This window comes from Chondrus crispus, genomic scaffold, assembly GCF_000350225.1.
Source record: "Chondrus crispus Stackhouse genomic scaffold, scaffold_260, whole genome shotgun sequence".
NCBI classification, from domain to species: Eukaryota; Rhodophyta; class Florideophyceae; order Gigartinales; family Gigartinaceae; genus Chondrus; species Chondrus crispus.
In genome coordinates this window covers 95,304-112,544 of record NW_005179138.1, presented here as the reverse complement: position 1 = coordinate 112,544, position 17,241 = coordinate 95,304, and the positions used below count along the sequence as shown (strand labels likewise).

General features: G+C 55.3%; 4 protein-coding genes; 1 reads left to right on the top strand and 3 right to left on the bottom strand.

Moving 5' to 3' along the window:
- Positions 1-415: 415 nt before the first annotated feature.
- On the bottom strand, positions 416-916 carry CHC_T00005003001 (hypothetical protein). Its single transcript, XM_005716319.1, has one exon. It carries the CDS (start codon positions 914-916, stop codon positions 416-418), a length of 501 nt encoding a protein of 166 aa, XP_005716376.1.
- Positions 917-4,485: 3,569 nt separating this feature from the next.
- Positions 4,486-4,722, top strand: CHC_T00005002001 (hypothetical protein). The gene has a single exon (XM_005716318.1). It carries the CDS (start codon positions 4,486-4,488, stop codon positions 4,720-4,722), a length of 237 nt encoding a protein of 78 aa, XP_005716375.1.
- Position 4,723: 1 nt separating this feature from the next.
- Positions 4,724-9,526, bottom strand: CHC_T00008351001 (NB-ARC protein). XM_005716317.1 is given in 2 exon segments: positions 4,724-5,599; positions 5,600-9,526. 1 exon segment carries the CDS (start codon positions 9,524-9,526, stop codon positions 5,600-5,602), a length of 3,927 nt encoding a protein of 1,308 aa, XP_005716374.1. The 3' UTR covers positions 4,724-5,599.
- A 3,292-nt stretch (positions 9,527-12,818) lies between these two features.
- Positions 12,819-16,905, bottom strand: CHC_T00005001001 (hypothetical protein). Its single transcript, XM_005716316.1, has 6 exons — positions 16,629-16,905; positions 15,471-16,586; positions 15,111-15,428; positions 14,906-14,992; positions 14,402-14,857; positions 12,819-14,179 (listed from the first exon to the last, which is right to left on the bottom strand). Exons 1-6 carry the CDS (start codon positions 16,903-16,905, stop codon positions 12,819-12,821), a joined length of 3,615 nt encoding a protein of 1,204 aa, XP_005716373.1.
- Between the last annotated feature and the right edge of the window lie 336 nt (positions 16,906-17,241).

Here is a 17,241-nt window from a genome sequence, read left to right as displayed (position 1 = left end):
GGTGCAACCAAATCCTCAAATTTTTGGTGTCGATCTAAAAATCGGAACCAAATATCAAGAATTTGGTTCGGATAGTCTCTGTTTGATTACCCTTGACAATCCAGTTGTGCACGTTCTATTGGTCGACCGAAACGGCTTCCCACCAAAAGTGCATCGATGCGGTATTTGCCTCGAGATTACCAGTGTCTCCCGCCGATCCAGAATGCTCACTACGGCGTGCATGCTCTTCCCCCTTCCATCCCTCCAGAACGTCGACGGCCCCGCCATCCCTGAGCGCGTCCTTCCCCGCCCGGCTCTTACACAACAACAACACTTCCTCGACCAACCAGGCGCGAATCTCCGCCATCTCCTCCCGTCCCACCTCCTTTGACCTCCCCAAGCACATTGCGACCGCCGCCGTACCCCCACCAACACATCATGGCACTCGTCCGCCATCGCGCAGTTCCGCACCCAGCTCGCCCTCGCCAGCCTCTTCTCTGCCTCCCCCGCCTCCAGCAATCTCAGCAACCTCGTCAACAGCTGTCTCTCCGCCTGCCTTCCCTCGACCAACAGGACGTCCCTCCCCTCCTGGCTCGCGCACGCATTCGACAGCCGCAGCACATTCGGAATACTCGGTACCCTCTCCACGAGCACGAGTAGCGTGCCCCTCTCCCGAAACCCGTCCGCGCGCTCCGCTTCGTCCACGCCCGGCGCGAAGCGCGTCAGGTTGGACAGCAGCGCCGCGTGCAGCGCGACGACGTCCGCGTCCAGGACCACCTGCGCTGCGAGCCGCACCGCGTCCGCGTGCGTCAGGGCCGCCGCCGCCTCGTCCTCCGACAGGTTCACAAGCGCAGACAGTGCTAGCGCAGTGCGATTCGCTGCTCAGCAGCAGCAGCCGCCGCAGGAGAACATCGCTCGCGGCTGTCGAGCCAATCATCCGCCGCAGCACCGCTGCCGCCGGCGCGTATGTTCTCTCCGGGATCGCGCTGCTCGCGGTCGCGTGGGGAGCGCGTGCTGTCCGTGAGCAGGGAGGACAGCGCCGGCAGTCTGTCTTTGTCCACGGTGGAGGTGAGAGGGAAGGAGTGCAGACAGAGTGGCGAGGGAGAAGGTCGCGGGATGGGTTTCGAGTGAGCGTGCGACTACGACTGAGGGTGCGATACGAGGGTGAGTACGAGTGTGAGTACAAGGATGCGATGGTGAGTACGAGGGGAATGTACTTCATTTGGTTCTGTGATGCCATGAACACCGATGGCCCTCTCACCCCTGGGGGGACGGCGGCCGTCGGTGACTTTATGTGCTGATTTGTAGTGCCTTATGTGGCTGTGCCTTATCTACTGTGCTGACCTATCTGGATGGTACTACAGTGTCTGTCGTTCGTGCACGTTGTCTGAGCGTCTGTGTTTTGGTTCTGGATGGAACCACACTCCCCCCGACGCGAGGGCAGGGTGCGCGGACGGTGATGTTGTCCTTGTGCATGCGGTAGATCGTCGCTTTCAGCGGTTTCGTGAAGATGTCTGCGTATTGTTCTTTGGAGGGAATTCGCAGGATCTTGAGGTGGCCTTGTTGTACGGTGTCGTGTAGAAAATGGTACCGTACGTCTATGCATTTCCTCCGCTTGGTGGCGCCCATGCTTTTTGCCATTTGGGCAGCTGCTGTGTTGTCTATGTGCAGCGTGGGCGTGTTTGTGGGTAGCTTGATCTCGTCGAGGAGGTTGTATAGCCAAAGCGTTTGCGTTGTGGCTTCCGCTGCCGAGATGTATTCGGCTTCACAGGTGCTTTTGGCTACTACTGGCTGTTGCTTGGCCAGCCACTGGACCGGTGCTCCATTGACGAGAGTTACCATTCCGCTGATCGACTTGCGGCTGGTCTTGTCGTTGGCATAATCTGCGTCGGAAAATGCTCGGATGTGGACGCTCTTTTTGCTGCCTTTGGGCATGAGGATTCCGTCTTCCCTGGTGGTGTGAAGATATTGTGCCGTTCTTTGCAGGAGGTTCCAATGGCGTTGTGTGGGTTTCTTGAGTGCCCTTGCCAATATCGCTGCTGCAAATGCGACATCCGGTCTTGCGCTATCTGCGATGTACCGGATTTCCCCTACTGCTTTGCCATATATGGTGGCAATATCGGACCGTTCTGCTTCGTCTTCTCCGGGGGGGTCCGTGCTGACTCCGTCGAGGTAGGGTGTTTTTTTGCTGTTGCACCCGGTCTGTGACAGTAGCTCCACTACACTGTCTATGTGTGCAGGTTGGGATATGTGTATCCCTCCGCTGACGTACTTGATTTGCCAGTTGAGATATTTTGCTGGCCTGCCTAACCTCTTGACGCTGTACTTTTTCTGCAGGATGGCGTACAGTTCGTCGATGAGTTTTTTGTTTGTTGAGATTGGGAGAAAATCGTCCATGCTGATGCCAACAAAAATTCTGTTTTTACCTTCTCGTTTGGTGAAAAGTGACGTATCGGACCTCATCTGCCTGTACCCGTGTTTCTTGAGATGGGCGTGCAGTTGGGTGCTGTACGTGTGCGCGGCTGCTGGTGTGCCATAGACATTCCCTTTCAGTTGGCCATGTGTGGCCGCGTGTTTGTATTCTCCGTTGAATCTCTGCGGTTGCCAGACATACACTTTTTTTGTATGTTGGTAATTCTCATGGAGGTAGGCTCCGGTGATGTCGAAGTGTTCGATCACCATGTCCATTGATGCAGCGAGTGCAAAAAGTGTTCGTACAGTTGCTCTGTCGGCCATGTAGGTGGCCGTCTTTTCGGGGTCATAGTGGATGTGTGGTGTCATTTTGTCACCCCTTATCGAGCAACGCGCCTTGTGCTGCGTTTGATTTTTGTCTCGCTTGTATCTGTAGGTCATGGTTGTTGGCAGGATTTGTTTTCGATTGCCGCCCGTTTTTTGAGATGTCCAATCGATGGCCTTCATTGCATCTAGCTGGTCCAGTTCCGCATCGTGTGCTTGTCCCCATTTTTTTGCGTCTGGGTAGCGTCGTGCCTGGCTGAGTGTTTTCGGCGGCGGTGTGGTGCTGCCGACTGCAGTTGGGATGCGAGTGATTTTTCGCTTCCTCTTCGCTTTGGTCTGCGTGTTTTTGACCTTCTTTGGGCTGCGTCGTATTTTTCTTTGACGCTTGGTTGTCGTTTGGTATCGGCGTGGTCTACGTGTTTGGCAGTCTGCCGTGTTGTGCGTTATGCTGCCGTGTATGTTGCACCATTTGCCGTCGTGCCCTTTTGGTTTTTCATATTGTGTTGGGGCTGTTGTCGCTTTGCGCGGTCGGGGGTATCTACGGGGCTGGCGGTGCTCGTGCTTGTATGAGCTGTGCTTGTTGAATGGTGTTTGTGAATTCTCTGATCGTGTTGGGTGGGTGTGTCGCCATCATGATGGCTACTGTGTGCATTTCTGGGTGTTGGGACAGTCCATGGATCATGTACCGCACTGTTGTCCTTTCCGAGTCGATGTTCGGATAGCCGGATATTTTCATGCGGTGTCGGATGTCTTGGTGCTTATGGATGTATTCTGTAAGCTCTTGGTTCGGACGATATGTTTCGTTCCTTGCCTCGGCGTCCAGGATCTCGTGGTTCTCGATGGATGAACTGTCTACATTTTGTCTGATTATACCACAAATGGTATGAGGGTCGTATCGTAGGATGTGTGGTGGGACGAGTCTGATGATCTCGTCACTCATGCTTTGCATGATGGCTTGGCGAAGCAGATCGCTTTTTTGTTGCTGTTGCGTTTCTTCGGCGGGGTCTGCTTCTGCTTGTCTTGCGTTGATGAGATGGGGTTGCGCATCGATGGTGCGTGCATAGATCTCAAGTGCATCGTACCAAAATGGGAAGTTGGTGGTCGATAGCTTGGGGAGTTGTCCCTGGGGGTGGCGCACGGTTTGACTCATGTCGAGATCTGCGTGCGTTGTGAGAACGAGGCGGGTTAGTTGTCGCGTTAGTGGTGCGGTTTTCTGTCAGCGCTGCTCGTCGTCGTTCGCGTTGTTTTTTCGTCCCGGTGGCGAGGGTGGATGTTGGACGGATCGATGTCAGTGGTTAGTCGTGAGGCCCATAACCTGTGATGCCATGAACACCGATGGCCCTCTCACCCCTGGGGGGACGGCGGCCGTCGGTGACTTTATGTGCTGATTTGTAGTGCCTTATGTGGCTGTGCCTTATCTACTGTGCTGACCTATCTGGATGGAACCACAGGTTCTTTTCGGTGGGGCAGTTCTTTCCGAAGCATCAAACAGCCAAATAACGAAACAACCAAATTCTAGGGAGCCAATCTTTTTTTTTAAAAACTGTGCCAAGTGTTGTTATTTGATGATTTGATTTGATTGCGTACCGGTGGGGATGCTCTTACACATTAATACACTTTACTGTGTGAGTGTCCGTGCACGAGCAGTTGCCCGTGTCCAAACAACCCAAAACCTCCATTTCACACAACCTCTTCATGCTCCATCATGCTCCCCCCACCACTACCAACAAGCCACAGCCTCCCGACGACCGCCCGTCTTCGACGCTACACATGCCGTCAACCTCAACGCTAACACCGTCGTCAACACCGTCGTCAAGGTTTCGATTCCTGGCGGAAACGAAGTTTCTAATACCTGACAAAGCAAAACCACCGCAAATCCGCCGTGCATATCTTGAACTTCATACTACAACGACTGATATCGTATGTGCCTGTTACGCCTCCAGTTTTGTTTGCTGGTCTCGCTACGCGCAGTCTCTACGTTGGACGACACTATTCCCCGCACACTGACGCAACTGCGCGCGACACATAGAAAAGATGTGCCGGCTACTTTTTTTGCGGAGAGGGGCATCGAGGCGTCGGGTAACTAGAAACAACTTCAAATACATACAAATTTCTCCTGGCACATCATCCCTTACTACATATACCGAGGGTACAACCCCTCCTGTCCTGGCCGGGACATCCCCTTTTGCCCAGTGGTTATTCACACACTCACAATCACACTACTCCAAGAGCTCGTAAAAGTGCAGTTTTGCATAAGAACCAATTTCCACCTGGATCGCAATGTGCCGACCTGAAGTAGAACAGTACCAACGATATCCGTCAACGGTTGCTAGGCGGATTTTGTCATCTCCTGTCTTGTAGCACACTCCATCTCCCTTTTGCCGAATCCTCAGTTTCCTCTCCAGTTTCCTCTCTAGATCCGCCGCCGTGAGTTTGCCCTCATTCGTATCGATGAACTGGCGCAGATCGCTCTCTTTGAGATACCCAACACCACCGTATTTCTTTTCGCAGACAACGCTTTGACTCGTCACGGACAGGATTAGTAACGTTCTTCCACGCAACGTCGCCATTCGCGACCCGTCCCGGAACCAAGCAATATGCGTTAGATGTTCACTGTTTCTGTTTGTGCTATACCTTAACATCACCCCTGTCTCAATATCCCATATCGCAAGCTCTCTTCCAATTCCAAAGGCTACGCGTCGCCCGTCGTTAGACCATTCCAGCGCATGGGGTGGTACCGTAAGCTCATCATATTGGCACTGGTACCGATATGTTACACCTGTCTCCCAATTCCAGATCATAACTCCGACTCTCCTTGGTTTCCCATTTTCATCATTTTCAACATATCCAGTTGACGCGATCCACTTGTCATCTGGAGACCACTTCACCCAAGCAGAAGAAGAACCACCACAAGGGAGCAGAGCCCGCCCAACAGAGAACGGAGCCCGCTCAACAGAGAACGAAGCCCGCACACCTTCTTCACCTTCACAAAGTTGAACCAATCTATGTGAACTTCGTCTGCAAACTCATCTGAATACCACTCAAGCAGACCTTGGTCCGACCTTGGTCCGCAGCCCATTTCAGGCCGACCGAATCTGGGACACGTTCGGGGGCATCGCCCATCGTCTCTCCTGTTTTGGCGCCCCGCAGCACGACCCCGCCATCTGTATGCCCACATGCCACCCTGATCGCCTCTCCCGTTCTGGCGCTCAACAGCACGCCTACCCCCAAGCGCGATCTTCGTGTCGTTTCCAGCCCACGCCATGCACCCGATCCACATGTAGGTGTCCGTGATTCTCTCCCATAACTTGTTCCCAGTCTTCCCGTCCCACAACCCCATCCCCCTTCTAAACGACACGAACACCCTCGTCCCATCATTGGACCAACATGCTTCTGCTTCTGCGTAATCATCCTTGGCCCAGGCCTCCCCGCCTTCCCACAACTTGTCGCCCGTCTTGCTGTCCCACATCGCAAACGTTCCATCTCTTGCTGCCGTAAACACCCGCTTGCTATCTCTAGACATCTCCAGACAATGCACAGGGCTTAAGTGTGTCTCAGCATCCCCCCACATCTTCTTCCCCGTCTTCACATCGTACATCACTACGTCTCCGTCTCCAACCACAGTAGCACATATGTCATCGCTTGACCACGCAACAGCCGTGAATTCTTGCCCTTCCTTGTTGACCTTGTCGACTTCCTCTTCCTCCTCCTGCAACCTCTCCAGATTATCCCACCTCCAAATGACAATATTGAAATTCCTATCCGCAGAAAACATCCGCTTTCCATCTTCTAGCCAGCCCAAGACGCCAACACGCGACCCGCGTGTCGCGATGTGCCGCCGTACTTCTGCCCCGGTCTCTGTGTCCCTCACAGAAACCTCCCCGCCGTCACCGGAAGCAGCCAACCATCTCCCATCCCCGGACAGAGATATTGCCGCTGCCCAAAAATCATCAAATTCCGATATTCTCTTCCCCGAGCGTCCGTCCCATACCGACACCACACCCTGCCCGCTACCGGACTCGCAACAGTACAACAGCGTTCCGTCCTCCGACCATGCAAGACAGTCAACGCGTTTCAACGGCGCGCTTTCCGCGATACTCCTACCAGTCTCCCCGTCAAAGATCCACAATCTTGCTTCAGATTCCCCCATCTGGAACACGCACGCGACCCGCTTTCCATTGTTCGACCACGAAATCAACCATTTGGTCCAACCGGTTAGTCGAGTACTCGGCACGCCAATCACCCGGATCACCCGAACCATCTCCCCTGTCTCTGCACACAGTATCAAAATTGACCGGTTCGAGCCGCATCCTCCCGTGCACGCCAACCGTTTCCCGCCCGGTGAAAGCGATACTTTCTTAACAACATGGCCCCGCATATTCGCTACCTCCTTGATCTTCACACCTCTCTCAACATCCCACAACACAACCACACCATCTTCTCTCCCAAACGCTACTCGCTTTCCATCCCCCGTCAAGTCAAAAGGGCGACGGCCCAGGTGCTCTACATCCACTTCCTGTCCGACTCGCTTTGCTGTAGCTCCTGTATGCATATCCCACACCTGCAAGCTTGTTCCATCTTCCTGTACTACCGCTGCATACTTTCCGTTCTCCGACCAAAGCTTGCTCCCCCATCCCGCTTTAAACGACACGTTTTCTTCCATTTCCCCGTCCCGGAATGTCCGACGAAACAGATGCTTCTTCTTACCCCCCCAAGCGATCACTTCGTTCTTAGCTGCGCATCCCGACATTCCCCCCACCCTCCCCTGGTCCGGAAATATGTGTTGCACCGCGCCTGATACGTTCAAGCCAGGTGTAAGCGACTTCAACCACGGCTTCTCTGCAACTTCCTCTATCCTGCGTAAGAACTGTCCAATTACTTCCGACTCGTTCCTAAATCTCAACAGACCATCGTACAGCTGAAACCATACCTCTCTCGAACTTCGACGAACAAAGGACGTACTCAGCCTCGCCTGTCTAGCAATCTTCTGCAACGACCACAGCCTGCCTCCCGCTTCGCACCGTTCTCCGTCTTCCCCGGCTACGTCCGTCAAAATCTTGAAATCCTCTTGAAGATTTAGCCCCTCTGCCCGAGTTAACTTCTCTGCCACCCACCTGGCATTACTCAAAACATCCCACAAATCCTCGCCCAGCTGCGCCCCCTTGAGATGGCGGCACAAGTTGTGTCGGAAATACTCGTCCTCCACCATATCCTTCTTCCACCCTCTCCCGCAAACCCACGGCGGCGCTTCTTGCCTGTTCTCACTCTCGTTCCATTGCCATTCTTGCACAAGCTTTTCATGCCACCTCTTCTCTCCCCCATTCCCACATCTCTGTTGCACGTAATCGAGCTGCAAATCGTGCAACCTGACTCCGGCGATCTTGCGACCACTTGACACTCCATCCTTTCGTTCCACTAGACTGGCCTCCACGAAGTCGTGTAGCACTCTTCTTGTCTGAGATTTCCTTTTCTGTTTCCATAGTAAACAAAGTACGCTCAACGGCAACCATCCTTGGCGCCGAATGACCACCAGCGACTCGTACATCTCGGCGTAGGACATCAACTGCCCATCTCCTCTGGTCTTCTTTCGATCCATCATGCACAGCGAAACTTCAAACGCCATTGACAGGTTCTCGTATAGGTACGTCCCATCCGCTCTTTCGTCCAATAGTATTGACGATGTATCTTCCAGACACTCCAAGTACTCATCAAGCACATTTTTCAGACAAAGTTCTTTCGCAATCTCACGATGTCTCGCAATCGCTCTGCCAACCACGGACAGCGCAAGCGGAAGCCCACCGCAAAACCTCAGTATCCTATCCGTTTGATCCCCCAGGTCCTCAACCTCTTCACGTTGTAGGTCAGCAGACTTCAGCAAGATTTCCAGAGAGGAAGCATCTTCTTTTGTCGAAAATTGGATTTCTTCGCTTCCCTCCACCACGCCCCACTCTCGCGCTGTGAACGCTGTACGGCTGCTGTTCTCCACATCCGCAATTTCTCTCAGTCTTGACATGACTTTACTTCCGGCTATGCCTTCTCTCCCGACCATGCCTTCTCTCCAGACATCGTCGATAAGTAGCAAAATTGTCTTCCCTTTGAACCACTCTGTGACCCTCGAAACCGCAGATTCTAGCACGCTTTCTTCACGCACCTCCTTCGCTTGCGTTTCCCCTCCGCTTTCTCTCGTGATGCGGGCCAGCTGTTCCATTACTCCTCGTTCTGTCGCGTCTTGACCGAGCACCAGCCAGTATATACCGTCGCAAAACCGGCTGCGAACCTCTTCATCCGAGGCCAGACCGCGTAGGGCGCAAGACTTTCCGATGCCTCCCATCCCCTTCGTCCCCACAACCCCTCCACGGCGCGCTCCAACAGCACCAACATTTTGACGGTCTCCCGGACGCAAAACACTCCGCCTCAATCGTTCTTCCGGAGCCGTCATACGTTCCGTACTGTTGCCAGCATCTTCACTGCGTCCAAACTTCAGTATGACATGGTCCGGGTTCTTTGGCACTTGAAACGAAGCCTTGAAGCCATCCTTCTTCGGGTCCTCCGCGGATGTAGTACGCATTTGATGACGAGCATCGCCAATGGCGTCGCTCCTCTTCGCCTCTTCCTCGAATGGGCCATGAACGCCTTCTGTCACTACATCGCTCGAGTGCTCCTCACATTTCTTTTTCACAGCCAGAAATACTCGCTCCACAAGTTGTTTTCTTGCAAGATGGCTGAATTCGTCTTCCAACCGGTTCGTTGCCTTTTCGTCATTTTCTATCCCGGTGATATCTGCCAGCTCTTGTAGCTCCCTCTTCACCATTTCCGTGCTCGCCTCGCGCTGTCGTTCCTCGCTAAAAAACTTCTCAACTTCAAAAATATTGTTTCCTTCATTATCCTGATGCTCACTGGGCTCCAACTTTCTACATTCCCGAATACTTAGTCTGTAAAACACCGGAATCAGTGTTGGTGGCTGCCTCCCACTCCTTCTTGCTTCTTCCCTTCTACCTAGGAAGCAACGCAGTTCCCTCATCGTCCATTTTCGAGCGGCAAACTCGGGAGAAAGAATGAAAACACCGACCTTCGCAGATTCCATGGCCTTCGTCATTTCGTCCGGTCCGCAGTCACCGGGCTGCATTGATTTCTTGTCGAGGAAGAACTTTTTACCATCAGCTTCCAATTTCTCGAAAAGAGGACGTGCGATGTTTAGCTTATCCGGGCCAGCATGGCTTATGAACACATCGATAGAGTCTTGCTGGTAGCTTTCCTGCATTTTTAAGTAAATAGCCAGACGCCTAGGACAAGACAGAAAGAAAAGAAAAGTTGATGAGGTGCGGAGTGTGTTTGCGTGAAAACGGCGCCGGTCGGTCGAAAAACAGGGATGCGAAGGTTGATGGCCACGTTCAGCGCGTGGCACTCTTGTCTTTGTCAACGGTCAACGTGTCTACGGCGTTGTCAACGAAAGAGGAATGAGTGGGGACGTTTGTGTGGATGAGTAGGAATGAGACGAAGTACTTGCGCTTGCTGTTTCGTGAATGAACGCTCGTAGAACTCGAGCGTGGAAGGAAGCACCCAGGGTGTATTACAGCCTCGTGAGTGAACGCTCGTAGAACTCCAGAGTGGAAGGAAGCAACCAGGGTGTAAGGGCTGTTTGTTGCTCGCCTCTTGATGGTGGCGGATTTGTCAGAACGCGGGGGGGAAAGTTTACTCTGTGCTGTAACAGCTGGCCTTCATGGCCACCAATATAAAAATATCTTGCGTTGTACTGTAGTTCACTGCCGACAAATCAACTAATTTACAGTACTTTGGGTCTGGAATAAGGTAAAAATAAACTCCAATCTCATCATCGCTTTCGGCCATCACCAATCACATCGACAACTGCCCTTTGACGCAAGTCGCCAACAATAGAGACTTTACTGTCGTTGTGTTGCCACTTCGTGAGGCCGTTTGTCAACGGAGGACCGAGCCTGCGCGAGGGAGGACACACGGGTGACAATTAGTCACAGAGACAAGTGGGCTCCGTGCGCGCTTCGCGCGCCGAGCCAAGTCCCTTCCTCCTCCGCTCCTCGTTCCGCACACGCCGCCGTTCCCCGTCCCGCTGCTCCCCCGCCCTCTGCGCTAACTCTCCCGTCCTCTCTCCGGTCTTCGTATCCCCTTGCCCCCTCGTCCTGCCACGCGTTCGTCGCCCCTGCGCCCCGCGCGCGGTCCGCGCCGCCGCCCTCCGCGCCGGCGCTCACTTCCGCCTAACACTCCGCTCGATTCCGCCTAACACTGCTACCCGGCGGCGGATCCCGGCACCCACCCGCCCGCGCGCTCCCTCTTACACCGCCGGCTGCGACACCTGCTCTGCTCGCAGCAACCACCTTCCGCGTTCCTCGCCCCTGCGCGATGTGCGCGGCCCGCGCCGCGGCCCTCCGCGCCACCGCTCCCATCACTACCTCGACCGCCCCGTCCCAAGCTCACCCGTCCGCCACGTCCCCGCGCCGCAGGCACACCTCGCCCACAAGCCCGCAGAACGTCTACGCCACGCCCGCGTCCGTCCGCCCCGCCACCGCCGCCCACCACGCGCGTCACCCGCCACATCTCGCCGCGCACCACGCTCTTCGCCGCGTCCTGCCCGCTCATGTTGCGCAGCAGCCCCACGCAGCTCGCCACCACGCGCGCGTCACCCGCCTGCCCCTCCAGCAGCGTCCCCGCCGTCGCGTGGAACCGCTTTGCGTGGAGCTGCATGCACACCTCGTCCGCGATCGCGCGCGCACGCCCGTCCCGCCCGCCGCACTCGCCCACCACGGCGTCAACGCCCGCCTCCGCTGCTACCCGGCACACCACGTCCGCCACCGTCTCTGCGCAACCCGGTTGACACCCGCTCGCCGTGGCGCCTCCCCCGCCCCCCGGCACGCGTGTCCGACAGGTTTTGCAGCCCGCTCGCCGTCACGCCTCCCCCGCCCCCCGCACGGGCGCCCGACAGCTTTCGCAGCCTGCTCACCGTCCTACCTCTTCAGCCCCCCGGCACGCGCACCGGTTGAAGCCCCTTGTAGTACTCTACGCCGTCCAGCTCCGACCCGGTCCGCGGAGTGGACCGGGTCGGAGCTAGCGGAGCTCCGCTCCCCCCCGCGCACGCGCGCGTGTGGTGCTCCACACCGCCCCGCCCAGGCGCCCCCTCTCTATTCGCCACGGACGCCCCACGCCCACCCTCCCACACCGTCCCCATCGCCGCCCCGGCCCACACCTCCTCCACGTCGTCGCCGCACACCCAAAACTGATCTCCGCCCACCATCATCTTGCAGCCCACCGTCCCTGTCGCCGCCCGTCGCCGCCCCGCCCTGCACTTCCCCGTCGCCGCGCATCCACATCCGCTCCCCAACGTCGAAGCTTCACGCGCTGCGCAACTCCGCCTTGAAGAATTCCGGCCCCCCACGGACAGCCGCCCGCGCACCACCGCCCCGCCCACGACGCCGTGAGCCTCCGGCAATTCGGGCAGCCCCGTGTCTCACGCGTCTGCCCCCCCCCGTCGTACGCGTCCATCTACTACACCGCCGTCACGTGCTCGCAGTGCCTGCCCCAGTTCTGCCCACTATGTAGATCCGCGTGGCGCGGTTTAAACGGATCCGGGCTAAAATTTGTAGTGTACTGTAGCGCGGCCGCGCTCCGCAGTCCGCCACAGTCATTTTAATTCTAATTTTTACACTTGTCGCCACTTGTCACCGCCACGTGTCCCCGTGGCGGCCTGGCCTGCGGCCAGGCCCTGCCTGTGGCCGCCATTTGTCACACAGACTGGCAAACAGACAGACAGACACGGATTTTTACTGCCTGTGGCAGCCACGTGTCCCCGTGGCGGCCTGGCCTGCGGCCAGGCCGCCCCGCACGTGGCCGCCGACACTTGTCACGCCACTTTTCACCGCAGCGCCAATGGCAAGGCAGGCACACACAGACTGGCAAACAGACAGACAAACAGACACGGATTTTAGTAGTTGTGGACAAGTGGGCTCCGTGCGCGCTTCGCGCGCCGAGCCAAGTCCGCGTGGAGGAGCAATAATTCGGAAGGGTGGCAAAGGCGAGATGTAAAGAGAATGGCGTTTACTTTTTTGATGACTACTGAAGGACCTCGGGGTACACTACGTTTCGCGTTGTTGCATCGGACTCTCGAGTGAGGATAGTGACGTTACTTGAGTGAGTAGTCCTCGATAATGCGACGTAGAGTTGACTGTGCGAGAAGCAATGATCTCGTAGGTCGAGACCAATACGGCCACCGAAGGACTGGCCTTGGGCTTTGTTCGTTGTAAGGGCGAAGCACGTGCGAATGGGTAACTGCGTTCGAGTAAAGCCAGGAATGGGAAGTTGTCGTCACCTGGTCCGCAGGGCATTCGTGGAAGGCAGAGTCTGTTGCCTTCATGTGACCCCGAGGTAACGCGTAGAAAGAATAGGTTGTTGGTCATTTTCTCGATGACATATCGAGCGCCGTTGACGTGACCGGAAGTGGGATCGAGATTGCGCAGAAGCATGACGATGAAACCTTTCTTGAGCTTGAGCTTGTGGTCTGGCAGATCAGACCCGGCCGTCAAGGTGTTGAGCATTTCCGTGGGATAGATCAGCGCGTTGGTGTCTTCGCTCTCGACCTTGTCTGCGCTTAAATATGTTCGATACGGTCCCGGCATCATGTTGCCGATGACTTCGTTGACCTGCTCGAGCGGTCTGTTCTTTGTGGTGAGTATAACGCGCTTTGTGAGCCATGTAGGGTCGGCGTGATTGTCTCGAATGCCGTGGAAGACCTTGAGGCATAAATTGCGGATGGTGTGCTCGAACGCTACGGACTGTGGTAGTGAGATCCATTCCGGGCGCTGATCGCATTGAAGTCTGCCTTCCCCGACGCTGAGGAGGAACTGTGGGAAGTTGAGAGCCTCCACATCTGCTGCGGGGTCCCCTTGGAGAGCAGTGAGGCGCATGTTCTCGGTAAGGCACAGGAGTCGGCACTCTCGATACAGTGGGGAAGATTTGACGCACGCGCTCACGATTTGACCTCTGGACCCGCCCGGAACGACGGGAAGGATTTGTCTAAAGTCTCTAGCGAGCACGAGGAACTTTCCTCCGAAGGGCCGGTCGGTTTGCATCAAGTCGCGAAGGGAGCGATCGACAGTCTCAATGCAGTTTCGATAGCACATGACGATCTCGTCCCATATGATAAGATCGACTTGTTGCAATGTACGACCGGTATCGGAGTTTGTGGAGAAGTTGCAAGTGCTTTCGGCAGATACAGGAATGGGAATCTTGAACACGGAATGAGCGGTGCGTCCACCGTCGAGCAACACTGCAGCCACAGCAGATGTGGCGACGGCGATGACTTGCTTGGGGCGCGAACGAAGGAAGTCTTGAATGGCGCTGAGCACGAACGTTTTGCCTGTTCCGCCAGGAGCATCGAGGAAGAAGAGACGACTACTTTGTGTTGGCATAGAAGGTCCCGCAACGGCGCTGGAGGATCCTTGAAGCAATGCCGAGACGGATACGCCTGGAAGCATGGAGCCTACAATTTCGTCAAAGGCATGGCGCTGATTTGTGTTTAACAGCGGCAACGATGTCTGTAGTCGCTCTTCGCACTGCTGCGCTTGTGCTTCGGGTGTCTGGATCTCGTTTGGCTGTTCCGAAGCGGGCAGGCTGTCATCGGGGAGTGGGAGTCCGAAGTGTGCGAGCGTCCAGTTGGAACGCACCGTCTGCAGGGCCTCCTGTACCTCTCCAAGCACGTAAGATGTGGCGTGGTGATCATCGCGAAGCTGCTGTCTTCGAATGGGTTGTCCGCGCGCGCGATTGCGAATATCGGTGAGAAACATGTGCAGGTTGTCGTTCCACAGCGAGAGAGGATCCGAAGGTTGGCAATGTGCGAGAATCGTAGCGAACAGATGAGAAAGGGGAACGAAGCTTGACCGGAATGAATCTCGGACGGCGTGCTTCCACTCGGCATCGTTGGCCAGCAAACCAAGTCGTAAGCACGCTTGTCGGAAGCTGGTGCACTGCTCGCCGTCGATGTTTCGCAAGTTCTCGAAGGATGTTGCCCCCGGCACTTGTGTGAGGAGGAGGCGAAGAAAGTAGCGCTCACCCTCCCTCGAACTGACAGTATAGATTCGACTGACTACGTTGGCGCCCGTGCCACTGAAATCGTAGGCTTCCTCTTCGCTGCTGGCGTTCTGTCTTGGCAAGGATGCTCTTGGACTCCATGACTTGCTGCTTTTCTTCCACGTAAAGTACTTTGGAAACTTGTGGTACCGAATATGCCTCGCGCTTGGGTAATTTTCGTTGGCTTTAAACCACTCGGTCAGCTTCGTACCTTATGCTGGTCGAAGCGCCGCCTCCTGCTCTCTTCCTTCCTCAAAGTAAACCATATGGTGGTTGGGCAGATGCACTGAAAGTCTGACCACTGGAGGATTGCGATCCACAACATATCAAAGGAGAATAACCTCCATGCGGCCTCCGATGCGGACACGTATCTTGGAAGTTCGAGATCTCGTCGTAGCACTCGTTTTTGGAAGTGATTTCCATGGTCACTCGGTCTTGTCCCTTGCACACATGCTTGAAGAGGTACTTGATTCCGCCAACGCGTGACACGCAGAGTTCCACATTCAAATGGAAAGCGAACGATCTTAGAAGTAGACTGTGGGGCACGAACCAGGAGTTGTCGACCACGACGGATTGCTGTCGTCGGCCAATACGGGAGGGACGCTCGATGGAGACGCCACCTGCCGAGGGGGACCTTCCGCGGTACGTGATGTAGTACTCACTTTCGGACTGGCTGGTTTCGTGTTTGAACGGTTTTGGAAACCTTTTCCTGCAGTACTGCTCGACAATGCACACGGCTGTTGGATTGCGTTCTCCACATGGATTGTGAATCATATGCTTAAGCACGACCTCTTGGAGTTCTGGATCTTGGGCAGACGGGATCTCGGCAGAGATAATGCGGTCGACGTTTTCGGGATTACGCAGATCATTCTTGGAGATCTCATCTAGGAAGAATACCACGTGAGCGTGGGGAAGACCTCGTTTCTGAAATTTGATGACTCGTACATGGGCAACGACGGTTCCGAACACATCCTCGTTGATGACCAAGGACATGAGATCCTTCATTTTGAGACGAAACACACGTGCGCACAGATCCAGTCTGTCCTGAGGAGTTTGATTGGGCAGCAGGGCTCTTGTGATCTCCGGCCAGCTAGGATTGTATGTCATGGTGAGGAAGATGTCCGGGTGGCCAATTTGGTAAGATATAGCAATGATGCCGTGCATCTGCTGCCTCATGTAGCTGTAACATCCGATGTGCGTAGAAGGGAGAATGAACAGTCGTCCTGCACGTACAGCGTCGGCTTCATCTTCAGCACGACCGGAGTCTCCTAGGCTGTCGCCAAGTGAGGTGTGGTCCGCCGCTCGAAGCTTTGTCTGGTTGTGGCGGAGATACGAAAGCCTTTCTGCCTCCACTTTGCAGAACTGGTCAACTAAATATTGCTGAAAGAGTCGCGCTGCGTGTAACATCAAGATGAACTCACCTGCCCTTTCGAACAAATGCCATCCGTAGAACATCATCGGAGTTATCTTGGTACGTCTGCCGTCGTCCTCACTGGAGAATCGAAGCTCTGGATACCATCCATCTCTACCGTTCGGGAACAAAAGCACGTCACTCAATGGATCGTATGCACGATGACTGACTGAAATCGGATCCAACACTTCGTTCCCGTTACTGTTCAGAGTCCCTCGCCTGCGAACGACCATTTCTCTTCGCCCAATCTCTCCGTTTTCATTTCCAGGGATCAATGCAGCCACTTCAGAAGCTTCGGGACCATTGTACCGACGCACGTGCTCATAACTTGGCCTGCGGTCGGCATGGATGACCATCTGGTACGCGGCTGGAGTGTTGTTGTGAGGAGATGGAGCTCATTCTCGCATACACAGAAATGTCTGCACGTAGGGGTTGCATTCGTGCAGCATGTGTGTCAGTTGCGTCGTAAGTGCCTCCTCCAGTCGTGTAGAGTTTCCAAGCCTTGTGCGCGTCTGAGTGGCGTAGTCAGTGTCTTGAATGTAAACGGAAGCGTAGGAAGGCACCCGCCCCTCGGATGGCATCATGGGACCCATGTAATGGTACATCTCGTCCTGCATCGTCATTGTTGGGTTAAAATTGGAAGGGCCGGGCCCTCTGTTCACCCATTTGGCGACCACGGATGCCATAGACAGCGCTGCATTGTATGCTCGAATGTTCTTACGGAAGCGGCGGGACCTTTGAGTATCATCGATGAGAAGAGAGCGCAGAAGAGCTGGAGGGTCTGGAAGAAGGGGCAATGAAAGCTTTCCCTTCCCGCAGCATGTGGAAAACATCGGCCTTGCCGCAGAACTGCTCACGATGCGTTCTTGGACGAAATGCAGAGCTTTGCAGTGCGAACACTCAGTACATATCATGCCGAGACCGCGGTACGAAGGCGAAGAGTCGGGAAGTGGAGGGAAGAGCTGTAGAGAAGCACTTAGAGCATGGCGGTCGGACCCTTGCCGCGCATTCCGAGTCGGTGT

Excerpts from the sequence above, each read along its gene's own strand:
- CHC_T00008351001 (XM_005716317.1), bottom strand. The coding sequence starts at position 9,526 with ATGGTGAAGAGGGAGCTACAAGAGCTGGCAGATATCACCGGGATAGAA.
- CHC_T00005001001 (XM_005716316.1), bottom strand. The coding sequence starts at position 16,905 with ATGGCATCCGTGGTCGCCAAATGGGTGAACAGAGGGCCCGGCCCTTCC. Across the intron at positions 14,993-15,110 it reads TTGTGGATCGCAATCCTCCA|CCAACGAAAATTACCCAAGC; the intron begins GTGGTCAGACTT and ends AGTGGTTTAAAG. Across the intron at positions 14,180-14,401 it reads GGAGGCCCTGCAGACGGTGC|GATCCTCCAGCGCCGTTGCG; the intron begins GTTCCAACTGGA and ends CATTGCTTCAAG.
- CHC_T00005003001 (XM_005716319.1), bottom strand. The coding sequence starts at position 916 with ATGATTGGCTCGACAGCCGCGAGCGATGTTCTCCTGCGGCGGCTGCTG.
- CHC_T00005002001 (XM_005716318.1), top strand. The coding sequence starts at position 4,486 with ATGCCGTCAACCTCAACGCTAACACCGTCGTCAACACCGTCGTCAAGG.